The following is a 13,245-nucleotide window of genomic DNA, read 5'->3' as shown; positions in this document are numbered from 1 at the left end:
GTCACTGCTTGACTTTAAAATAATTCAGAATAATTTGCTCTATGAGAACGAGTAAGTGTGATATTATCTTCTCCGTCCTCAAACCAGCTCTTTGTGGTCCCTAACGGTACTTCCTGAATGAGTATACATAACAAATTGTTGCACTGCTTTTCCGACAAAACTCAGTGGAACAAACAGCTGTGTACCGCGCCTCAGGCGTTTCCCTGCTACAAGACAAACGGTATCCTAAAACGACGACAGTGGGGACAACAGACCGACCCAACCAGTTGATCAGTGACTGATCACATTATATCAGGCGCTGAACCCGTTGTAGCCACCTGAGAAATATATAATTCTGGTTGCTCAACAGTACTGCATTACCAGTCGGGTGTGGCAGCAACGAGTTCACCAACGCTATTCGATGAGGTCACGTTCCTTTTTGTGCCCCTTCAGGCTTTTCTGTGATGCTGTGACAGCTTATGCACGGCAACGCCTAAACGTCAGCGGTCATTGGGTTTGACACGTGTGGTACGTGGTTATCTTGTCCCGGGACATACAAGCATGTCAAATATGTAACTTTCCCGATCCTCAATCGTAAGATGCTCCAATCAAATCAGCAATATTTGTCTTTTGGATGTCAGACACACTTAGGTGTGTCACGGTCCCAAATGTTTAACATATTTCATTTGATTCCCATCAACTAACCGGCCTGTAACCTTCCATATGCAGCAAGAGATTTTTATCTGTTTTTACAACTGAAAAATCATTCGCGAACAAAATTCAGGGTTAGTTCTGCCAACAGATTCAGGCAGTCCGCCGTTATTAAAAGTGAAGTGATCCTAGAATAGTCATGTCCTGAAAAGTGCAGAACACAGGTAAAGGCTTTTGAAGGATGCGCGATACTATATATTTGTCTCAGTGGTACTGATCAAGGCACTGATTTGGAAGGGGAGTTATCATATAAGTGTAAGACATTGGATGTTCTAGCACTGTCCAAAAACTGTTAGGTGGCTCATCATCATTAGCAGCAGCACAATATCAGTGTTCAACTACTGATGCTTCGCTGTCTTACAAACACAATTTATCTGAAAGCCTTGGTGTAAAGAAAAAATAAGTTTAACTCCGGAAAGATCGGAAGAAAACCATAGCTAGCGTTGTGTGTTGTACTTGCACTTAAATTTCTTCAGCCAAGTAATATTATCCACATCAGCAAATTAGTTTTTCAGGCATTTCGAGTTGAATAGCCTGATCTAGAACACATCCCATGGTGACAATATGAGTCAACTGTCCACTCATACTCAACCACGGAAAATATCTGGCATCTGACTCTCACAATGACCTAGTAAGCACGAATGGTTCTACAAGTGGGCATGAAGAGATGGAAAACTGAATGGAGGTCGTTCTGCACACAAACACATGTGCACAACCAAGCTAGCTCAGTCGAAGTTTATTCCACGATCCACTACCTATTATTTATATCATCTGCGGTTTATAATGTCTAGCTACCTGCCCCAAATCCCCAAACCATTGAAGGACAAAACTGTGGCAGCTATAGCCACCGCGTGCTGCAGTGCGCAGCCTTTACAGTTGACGATGACGATGTCTTTATTCACCCAGCAGGTAATCGCTCCCGCCTTGTGTTCTATGATCAGTCTGAGTGCGGAGTGCTTGCCCAGTGTTTTTGAAGGTGTGAATCAAAATCACAGGTGACAACCAGGTCAGTCAGGATAGTTGCTGGACCGACTTTCAGGGAACTGAGCGAATCAGTAAGGTTTCTCAAGCGTGAAGATTTTAAGCGGTACACCAACTCATTATTGAGAAATAGCTGAATCTCCTCTAAATAAAATCCTGAGGCAATCAGGAGTTGATCTTGTTTAAAGATGGGCATAGCTGAAATCAGCGAAAATGGATTCGCGTAAATTCACAAAAGTGCTGGCCAGTAGACAAAACTAGGCGAATTCCAACTAGAAGAAGACCAAGGAGGAGGGGATCAGGACTAAAAGGACCTGAACTTTTAATGGAGTGGAATGTTGACTGTGTAATACTTGATGTGTATTCGAGTTGCGTGTGAGAATTGACTAACTGGCACGTGTAAATGTGCCAGAGGAGTTCTTTTAAGCGTGCTGACGGATATTTGGGATTACTGGCAGTTGTTGAACAGCATCTGTGTACGAGATTAATACGCTAAATTTACTAACAATGAACATGAGGCAAACCCGTAATAGTCAGAAATAACTTCGTTAATTCAAAACCATAGCTAGAGGAGTAGTTCGCAGATTGCCACTGTCGATGTCACGAAGCCTCAGAAGGCACTGAAAAGCCAGTGAGTTGTAGAAATGTTCAACATCACTGAAAACGGTTTCACCCACAAGGAGAGTGATTCTATATTTCATAAACATGTGACACCCCATAAAATGATGTCAACATCACAAGAGATTTCACTCCAGTCTAACTAGCTATTACAGCAATATTATTTTGACACTGATAACACGCTTGAATGGCATGCATACAGGAGCTGTTTACTGGTGAACCAGGACGGCTGAGTTCTACGCACTCAGGGTTAATGGACTTTTGCTCAAACTGGTTGTGAGTAAAAGGACTGATTTCATCCCAGTTCGCTGTCTGCCACTGAGAATAATTAAACACACTGAAATTTTAAACAGCCGTATGCAGAATACTCATCTACGCTCATCAGTGATCACAGTAGTATACGTCAGCTGTCAAGGCGACAGTTTATTACCCATTAGGCACTGTGTTGGTAAATAAGGAAACAGTCAAACAAATATGGTATTATTGCGTAACGGTTGGTTTGTGAATAAAACGGTAGCAACCCACTCTTTCTCATCATACTGTAATAGTAAGACACCACTGGTGCCTACCTCTCAAGCCAGTTTTTTCATTGGTATTCTGTCTCCCTCTCGAAAATGCCTTCTGAGTCATCCGCGCGATTCGGTTAAGACTGCTTTTGAGAAATAAGGAAACAACTTCAAATGGGGAGGGTCTGGTTGCCCTGTTTATCGCTCAGTTAACACGATTATACATCTGTCTATATTTGAGAGAAGTATAAATTAGCGCTACCGTGTACTCATACTCTATACAGTAAAGGGGCGAGTTCCTTGTTACACAGAATTCTAGTAGCTGCTGTCATTTAGTCGGCACTTCAGCAACTCTTTTTCTTTACCTTGGTTTGCATTCCATCATGGAGCACGCGTATCTGCCTCATTCTTCTGCACAAGTAAACCTCGGATTATTCGTTTTATTCGTGTTTTACTGCTGAAAACTAAACTGTTTTTAGTTTTTTAGCTTTAGACAAGTGAGAAATGTCATCTGAATCTCCACTGCAGAGTTTAGAGAGAGGTTACTTGTTGAAGAAACTCCCTGCATTTGCGGTCTCTTCAACTGCAGAGGCCATTTTGGCCTACCTTAAATTAAAACTTCTCTGGTGCACATATACGTAAACCTCAATATAATCGGTTTCTGTTTGAATAAGGGATTCTCCGAATATCTCTGCCACGCGGCTATTGGCGCTCACATATATCAAGCGTATATTATTTATGACAGATGATGATGTTGATATCTCAAGATAGCATAGCAGCAGTAGTGGACTACCTATGTAAAGTGGGTTAGTTGTATTCTTGTGCACAGACTCATGTTGGGGCTTAAGCGAGCATTTTTTGTCAGACGCATGAATGTGTTTTCGTTCATGGCAATTCAAAGCCAAATATTATGGGACTGCCACCAAAAGAGAAGAGACCATCTTACAAGCCTCCTGAACTTTTTCGAAAGACTAAAAATCTTCTTCATTTCAAGAAGCGGTCAATGAAACAGTTTTGAGATCCGCACGAATATGTAGTAAAATTCACTTAACATGAGTCTTGACGAAGGTGCTTTAACTAATTTTGAAGAAAGGGTGAAAATACCACGTAGTGCACTTGGTACTAATTAAGCCATAAAAGTTATTCAGTCATAAGGAAACCCAAATTGTGCTATCTGTAGATAACCTCCTCTCCTGTATGTTTCTCTAAAATAATAAAATTTTTATCAGAAGGACTTTAGCGTCTTATGGTCTCTCATTTGGTTTGGTTAGGAAGGACACGCATATGCGACCCTAGATATCTATGGTCTAACCACACAATATTCTCTAAAATGGTAGGACAATGAGGCTCCTAACTCATGTCTTTGTTCCTACCTGTATATTTTTGGTATGTAGTAATCGGTTTGCGCACTTTTTTTAAGTTTGGAAAACTGGGTAAGTGAATTATGCGGTTGTTTTGTGGAACTATTCTGTTCGGCGAATGGACTCAGTCTAATAGAAATCTTTGTCTCCTCAACTTCCTACAGTAGACTAACTAGACAAGGTAATCACGACTCGGATTCACAAATTTCAGTTTTACTGCGCTGTTCCTAGCCAACATTCATATCAACTGCCGGTTGGCTAGGATGTGAATTTTACCGACAGCTGAAGGAGCTGCAGTCTGATCACCAGGCCTCCTATTCACAGTGAGCACAAAGTTGACATTTTCCATGTGAACATCTTATTATGATGTTATTTTATCGTTTATTTTATTTTATCATTTCCAACAGAATGTCATACAAGGTTGCTTTCTCCCATGGCTTCTCTACAGGAATCGTGCAAACAAGTGCATACGAGTCACCACGTCTAGATCCTTCCCCAAGCAAATCTAAAACATAGAGTCACAGAAGTATCTGAGTTGCTCGGTTGCATTTTACATTTGCTCAGTTCACTCAGATGATACCAGGGCAGCTGAATTTCACCATGATTACCTCACCTGCCCATAATGAGTTGCTGCGCCAGTTGATTGGTGTGCTATTGGCACTGGCTCTGATTCAGACCAGACCAAAGGGGCATCCATGCACTAAGGTATTTCACTTGCTCTTGTTTACTCCTCAACTTGCACCTAGTTAACGCTCAGATGGACAGTCTGCGGCTTCCGGTCATTATCTTTGGAGAACCGAATACGAAGTACGCCAATCAGTACGAAGTAGAACCTGTGGAATTTTGTAACGTGAGAAGCTTTATGAAAGAGAATTACTTAGACGGGAAGAGACCGCAAAACACGCATAAAAGACAACCGCATTTAAGGTCAGATAGAACAGAGGAAAGAACAAAGAGGTTCTGAACTTGATACCATATATCAAAATGAATGGTTGACAAAGAAAAAACAAGACAAGTAACGCACTCTCTAAATGTCGTTTTTGTTTGGATTTTCCTTCTTGCGTTTTACCGAGAGATCAATGACATGAATTCACATGGGCAAGGATTTGGTAAACGTAATTATTGGAAGTGATTCACGCAGTTACTTACACGACATTGAAACAACGTTCAAGATTCACGAAGTAGCACCAAAAGGGGTGGGAAAATCAAACAATGACAAACAGGGCTTTTACATCATTCCTCTGAAATATTTGACCCAGGCATCCTCTGTTAGCGAGAGTCAGTGCAGGAGAACTCAGTTTTGCAAAATAGATCACTCCCGATTATCTGTTTGAAAACTCCCAAGTACAAAACAGCCTCACAGAATAGAGTGTTCACCTCAGTCTCATTAGGTCATTTCAGCATGTAACAATGCACTAACCTAAAAGTTGAATTACTCCGCATTGATTTCGAAAGAACGAATAAAATCACGAGTGTACTGACAATATTACGTGGTTTGAAATGCAAAATAAATGACTTGGCAGTCCCAAATAACAATAGAAAAACCATCGCGCTGCAGGTGCATATTTTTTAAGACTGCCTCTTGAGAATACTGACTGTAGATGAGGATCTTTTTTAACTCACCAAAAATGATCAACATATGAGCTAGCTGCGTTAAGTGATACATTTATCCGTCCTAGACTAAGGGACCTCTCTAAGGTACGGTTGATCACCCTCTCTAGTGCTATCATCCGGTGTATCTTATGCAATATAATGAATTACCTGGACGATTTTAATGTTTTATCGACCACTCCAGTGTTGCAAACGCTTCAGCTGTAGTAGAACTGATAAGTAGTAGAATGTTCGCCATGACGGCTAATAGAAAATTGACGATTCACAGCTTTTTTAAAAGAGGACACTTTCATACTATCGCTCGCAGCGCAACCTGGAATGCTCTTTGTACTACTCAAGGAAGCCTGCTATATCCTTGGAGGATGAGCTTTGCTTCATTGTTGATCTGTGGAGTGCTGAGCCAATCATACTAAAAACTGGTGTGTTTTTGTTTTTTAACATGCCCACTAGTGTGGCTCTGGGGAACAGCAGGGCGCTCAACGCCCGTTATGCTCTAATATGTGATAAAACTCTTCCTGTTGTATCAAAATACTTTTCTTTGTTATTTCTGCCTAGATTTCTGCGGCATTCTTTCCGAATCTTACAAAAGTCCCGTGCATTGTGGTGTAAGATCTCACGTGGCGCTTCAATTACTCTTACTTGTTGAGCTTGATTCTGAAGTATCCTTTGTAAGCACGTTGCATTCTGCCACCGGAGTAAAACTTGAGGCGTCTAGCCAACCCATACCGCAATGGCGGTGATTTGTGCCATCCAGTCTGCTCCATCCTATTTCCTCAACAATAAAGTCACTGTTTGAGAGAAGTTTCCTGATCCTAATTGGATTCCTGCCTCAAGCAACGCTCATCCAAAAAAACACTGACACCAGTTATATCTGTTGGGTGCCGACTCTCACATGCCACGGAAACTGTAGACTGGGAAGCTGTTACCGAACACGCCATATAGCCTTTCTGGAGCCAAGCCCATCTGCAAATTGCTCCGTATTGGTTTAGAATTTACGACTATCCCCGATAATCACTTTGGCCTGTTAAACATAACTTCCTTTCATTTGAGCTAGGTTTTTTTTGTCAGTGCCTCTTCAGACATTCTCAGGAACTTCAATACACAGTCAAGTCGTACCGCTATGCTTGGCAGTTCATATTCAAAATAGAAAACTCATAACACTCAACCACTTGAGTTATTTGAGATATTTCGAAATAGTTCCAACAAATTCACTTTCCTGGTTTCAGCACTCTTGATTTGGCTATTTAGCGGATGAATGAAATACTGTCCTGATCTCGAATGACTATCGCCTTCATTTGAAACTTCCCAGACTACCAACTCCCATATTCGTTACATAAACTGTAAGCCCCAAAAAAGGCGTTTGTTACTTTATATCTAGACATATAATCATTTAAACTGTCCGAAGTTCACTAGTCTTTGACTTTTTTGTTAACTCTTAAACGTCTAAATATATGCGTCTTTGAAGTAGAACTACGATAAAGCTCACCGTTAAAACCTTCTTCCCTCAAATATTATTTAAAAACTGTCCAAAACGTGTTTTTCTGGAACTAATGTAGTGTCTACAGCGTACGGCCTACCAATACGGGGCCAATTTAGTTAAACATTTAGTCGTTTGCAGCCGCTTTTGTGGATTAAGCTAATTTTTCAAACACCTCTGTTACCCAATACACCACTGTGACTGCGCACAAGGACTTGAAATCTGCCGCCTAAATTTTTGTCAAGGATGCTCAAAACCGCAGTTCACTGTGGACCTTTTTCATTCACAGGGCCATTCGTCTGAATTCAGAATCCCAATAACACTCTATCGCTCCAAACCGTCCGTCACTGTTATAACAAGCCAAAACGCTAACTGGCTCGCATACCTCTCAAGGGCCGGGAAACTCGCCCACATCATTCTCCCGCCGTAACCTAATTCTAAAAAACCCAAAGGTTAGAATCTAGATGAGAAAGAATTTGAAGAATTTGATATCTAATGAGAAAATGACAAAAGCGATTCACTCTTTGCAGGAAGCTCTTAGTATTTGCTGGAAGTTTATAACTATCATAACTGGGTGAAAATTATAGAAACAAGCAGAATCAACCTGTGCGCAACCATAGAAATAAACAAGATATGACCTCATCAGCAAAATAGGACTTGTGTTCCATATGGACAATTAGGTAAATCTGGTTTGTTGTCCTACAGCACAAACAGAATCAGACAGCTTTTACGGGGGATCGGGCTTCATTGGATATTATAAACTAACAGATAAACATCTCAACGCATTAACTTTCCGTGGCTGCTTTTTTGGTAATGATGTTGAAGTACGATGTAATTTCATACCGGAAGACGAAACTCAGGGCTCACTCTATTGATGCTAGAGGTAAGAACAATCATGAGGTGGAAATTCTCTAACATTTTCATAGCGCCAACGTCTGTCATCTGTAGATATGCAGGAAGTCCTATCGGGTTCAATAGGAACATAGGATGGAAGAAGAGAAAGTCCCATGTTTCGTTGCTTTAATGGTGGCCTTAACCTGCCTGTTTATATCTTTTTTTCTGGAGAGTCACGTCAAATCTTATTCACCTTGTCAGTTTATAGTACACACTGAAATAATTTCCAACAACCCGCCAACCTTTTTGACTATCATGCACACTGAAGTACATTGTCGCTGATAAAAACATTTTTCAGCGGATCGGTGAAATTAATCGCTGTGCAGCTCATCTTAAATCACCTGTGATTTTGCTTTCTGCGGTCAAATATTCTGGAACATCAGTGATGTTGTTGAAAGAAAAGCCCCAAAAACGTGAAACATAAACAGACCACTATGCATGTATCTTGATGAAATATGAACCGGCATATTCAGAAAAATCATTGTCAATTTGCGCTATTCCATCCTCTGAGGAATCCTGTTCAAAAATTAAATCAGACACAAATTAGGGCACGTGATAGATAATACATACGATTCCTAAGAACTAGATCAGTAGAAGCATGGAAGAGCTAAAAGGGTTTCCACTAGAAATGCACTGTTTTACAATACAACCCTTGTTTGAATAGGCGAGTTTGCATTCAAACTATATGAAGACCTTTCTTGCCGAAAGACGAATACTCAAGCTGTTAACGACGTATCCGAATGAGGCTTTTTAAAAACAACACCGTACGGTACCAGAATGGTGTCAAAAGTAGTTTTTCAATCTCACTGTCCTCCTGGTGTATAGGACAAAGCATTTCTGAAAAAAAAACAGAAATATGCTCACACATCCCTTCCCTCTAAAACAAACTGATATTGAAAAGGTGCTGACGCTTCTCTAATTACAACCGGGTTTTTCAACAGCCCATTGTTGGGTGTGCTTTTTTATTCTCAAGATGGTGATCGGTACACTTCCGCCTCTGTCTGTCTCTCAGTCGACCAGACCTAGGTGCTGCTACGCGTTTATACAAAGAAGAAGCCATCAGCATCCAGTGAGCAACTTAGCAGCCTTCTCTAACCGTTTGCTAGTAATCCATTCGTAAGGTTCTTTATCGTCCACCCTACGTCTGCCTTGTGAAGCATATCGATAACCTTTCTGCTCAGTGTTACTGGCAAAGTGCGCGTTTCTGTATCTCCAAACCACTTGCAATTGCTAAAAGCTGAAAAAAACTATATAGATGCTGTCAGCCACCTGGACACTGTTTTCACCACCTTCAAAAAAGAGTTCTACAAGACTCCTCACAAACTCGAAAGACTGTTATTTTCTGTTGATTTTTTATTCTGCAAATAAAGGTCAATTAGGCATATTTTAAGCTTATTCTTACGATCAATGGTATCCTAGTTGGCTCCGTTCTTGTGACTTGTCAAAGACTTCACATTCAGCCTCCCGATTGCACTTCAAACGGGTTGCTTAATCAACAGCTATTGTCTCACACAATGGTATAAGCCATCCATCCGACCATATAAAAGGTGCATAAATTACCCACCAACTGATGACCTTCTATAAGTCAGGACGAATGTTTGGTCTTCTAAATCAAAGTTGTTGAGTTGATTAACTTCACTCAGATTGGCAGTTTCTTGTCATAATTTGCTGCCGGAGAAAATTGTTGTGTATTTTCTCAGGACTCAATGAAAAACCTTAAAAAAATTAAGACGGTCGTCAGCCACAATATTTTGTGCTACATTGTATCTTGAGTAACTTCGGATATTTTTAAACTCTATTTTGCCCCTCCTTTAAGCGCATTCAGTTAAAAAGTGTGGACTACCAATTGTTCGCCCCTTCACAGCGTCTGACTTTTCAAGGCGGTAGCTCTGATTATGCTTTCCCACCAAATGTCTCACCCATTTGTATCTGGCTCCAATGAATAAATCCATCCTTGAACCCTACTGCTGGTCTGTACTACAATCAACCCAAAAGGAGAGCCATGCTATGTGTTTTAATTTTTCGTAGGTAAACATGGATGGATCAAAATGAAGCTGTCTGAATCTGGTAAAGTAGAGGCGGTTTAGGGTTTGTTTTGACGCCTGCTGCTTAATTGGATAGTTAACGATAAGATCAATCTAGAGAATTCAAATTTTTGGTGTACACTTCAATGAACTTTTTCGAATGCGGTTAAACTTTGCTCATTGGATACTCCAGGATCATTCTGTTTCTGATGTGACGCAGATAGTTCTTGCTGGGATATGACATCGCACAGCTGAAATAATTGAGCTGACATAAAAGTTCTCCTCTGTGTCTGCAGTTCACTGAGGCCAATAAAAACAATTCCAAAATTATCTAACTTGTAGCATACTTTTGGATTCCACCTAACCGTGATTATGAGGCTCCTGTGTCTACCGTTATGCTAATTCAATATCATGAGCTGCGTAAAACTGCCACTACGAAACACAGGTTGCATATTACATAAGTGAATCCATATTTTTATGGCACATTTCCGTGTATAAATATTACTTTGAGGATTTGATATATGGGGGCTTGGTGGAAATCTTATATATAAAGCCACTCTGTTGAAGTGTCATGAATTATATATATATATATATATATATATATATTCATTTATATATTTATATATGCATATGTGTAGGTATGTTTCAGCCACATCTCTAAAGATTCTTTCATTTGCAGGCTAGAATAATACACGGGGGCCTATCCATAGCCTAGAGTGAATACCGCAGTTATCCGTCATCTGCTACAAACCTTCATGTGGATAGCCGATAGTTAACAAAAGCAATCAATCAGAAAAAGCAAGTGAACTTATTCTACACTGGTTTTGTTAAGTCCTTCACAAGGGGCTATGCCCCAGCGGCCTCTTTATAAACACTGCTTGTATAAGGGTAATAAGAGCAGGGTTACATAGCCGATTTTTTCAGATCGCCAGATTTATGTGAAAGCAACGACCACCCATCGTACCAGGCTTTTGCTTCCGTTGGTTCGACGCTGTACCCAAATCCCTTTAAGATATGCTTAAGTGATCCACCAGCTCAATACTTCCAGGTCACTTACCTTGCCCAGGCCGCTATTAAACCTTTAAACTCTTCAAAGAACCCGATACCCCGAAAATGCTTTGATAGTCTGCACAAACAGTAGTATGTGAAACTCTTGATCAAATCCTCCAACGATCCAGACCGTTATATCGTAGCCTTGTACTCAGACTGTGCTTCAGGCTGGTGGAAACTAGTATGAATCATAGAAAATCATCTTGGCACAACGATGTCGCTGGGTCTTAAATTTGCTTTATGTGCCCGCAAGAAATTAGCATTAGTTATGTGTGGCAACTATCAGGAAGTTTTAGGCACTTTTATCTTGAATTGGATGCGTTTTCTTGGTCTATAGTTTATGATAGTGATATATGACTTACTCCCTGCTTACCTTACGTGGATTTCTACAAATCCCTCCGTGACTACTTCACCGCGGATTAGAACAAACCATTGGAACCAGTGGATTTCGATGCTCGCAGAGAGTTCTCTTTTCCATTGAATAAGCTTAGTTACGTTGAAGACCTTTTGGCGTAACGCAGCGGTGAAATTCGGATCCTATGGTGCTAAAAGTTTAGTTAGTTCGAACAGTATGCTGTCGTTTGCCGCTATTGCTAAGATATGTGTGTAACTGCACCCCCATCCATATTTCTGGCAGTGCATTCTACTTGTGGGTTCTTATTTCTATAAATTGGGCCAACCCGGTGACTGGCTTCACCGGATAAAAGGATAACAGCAAGCGTTTGCTGTGGGAGTCAACGGTGTTTCTAGGATCCTGATGATTTCTAGGGAATAATTGCGTGCTGGCGGAATGTAGCTTGAAAATCAATGGGGTAATCCTCTGGTGACAAGCAAAGTATTCAGGACGCTCACCTCGTCATTGTGTTTACGTGGAATTAGGGGTGACGCTTTGACCATACTCAGTGTTTCTTCCAATAAATTCTTCACCACATTTTTCGACGCTTTTCCTACTAAGCTATTTACTTCCTCTTTACATTTGTCAACATCTTCCTTCACATCCTTCGCAGAACATTCTAGCATTAAAAATAAGTACCGAAATAACGAATAAGTTCACTTGGTGCCTCTCCATCCAGTGGAAATGGAGGATCATGGAAGTTTTTCTTGAGATACTCAATCTGTTGTTTGCGACTGAGACGCCTTAATAGTGAAATTCGTTCTATTCTCGCCAGTTCTTCACCTTCAATTTTCCGAGCTCTTGCCACATGCTGCCTACAATGAAGTGCTGAAAAACGCTTTCTTCAACGATTACTTTAAACGTTTGTTTGTCTCATAGGAAAGCTTCTGTAAGAGGCTCCAGTTTTCTCGCATTTATCTCGCCAGTGTTTCAACAAGGACTGAACTTTAGTGACGGAGGCATATGTTTTGTCGAACTCCCTATGGCAATACTTATATATATACCTAATGGACTGTTTGCAGTCTTCTGTTACCCGCGTATATCACGAACACAATCGTGCACTCGATTGGGGTCCCTTGAATTGTGCGGTCAAACAATATCCCGTACATATGGGCAACCACCCCATCTGCCTTTCAGTTCAGACAGGTTGTATTGCCGTCAGGAGGGTAAAGGATTTCGGTGGGAAGGAGTCGAATGCCATGCATGCCAACTGGTTTCATTCCATCGAAATAAAATGCTTGGTGCCAAAATAACAACTTGACTTTCGAAATCGACTACATTCTTTGCCTCCACGGGTCGAGCCTGTGAAGCACACCCTAAATTTCCCCGAAAACGTGGTTCGGAAAAAAGACCTTTGAAGTGAAGTTTTAGGGTTCGATGAAATTTGTCCGGAACCTTAAGATCCCTCCGTGCAGCTGCAGTTTTGTTGGAATTTTTTAACTTTTTCGAGGTTCACCGTGGGTGCAATATTCGTTTAGTTTGTCTCCGTTGCAAATTTGTGGAAAATCTGGTTTCTTTGCATGTTTTATTCTGTATTGCATTTGGAAATAACCTTATAACTGCATGAACAACAATGACGCTCTCGATATCAGCGAAGCAGCCTTCCGCGACCAGTACTAGTGAGAGGTTTCTATGGCTG

General features: G+C 40.8%; 1 protein-coding gene across 1 annotated transcript in view; it reads right to left on the bottom strand.

Moving 5' to 3' along the window:
• Nucleotides 1-12,692, bottom strand: part of T265_03065 (hypothetical protein) — a gene marked incomplete at both ends in the record, with an annotated part of 45,107 nt that extends 32,415 nt beyond the window's left edge. Inside the window, one exon of the mRNA XM_009167470.1 lies at nucleotides 12,065-12,692. Coding sequence (XP_009165734.1) covers nucleotides 12,065-12,232 — 168 coding nt within the window. The remainder of the gene's footprint in view (nucleotides 1-12,064) is intronic.
• Between the last annotated feature and the right edge of the window lie 553 nt (nucleotides 12,693-13,245).

The sequence above is a fragment of the Opisthorchis viverrini genome, assembly GCF_000715545.1.
Source record: "Opisthorchis viverrini unplaced genomic scaffold opera_v5_42, whole genome shotgun sequence".
NCBI classification, from domain to species: domain Eukaryota; kingdom Metazoa; phylum Platyhelminthes; class Trematoda; order Opisthorchiida; family Opisthorchiidae; genus Opisthorchis; species Opisthorchis viverrini.
The sequence above is the reverse complement of the archived record's forward strand: the minus strand, read 5'-3'. Positions and strand labels throughout refer to the sequence as shown.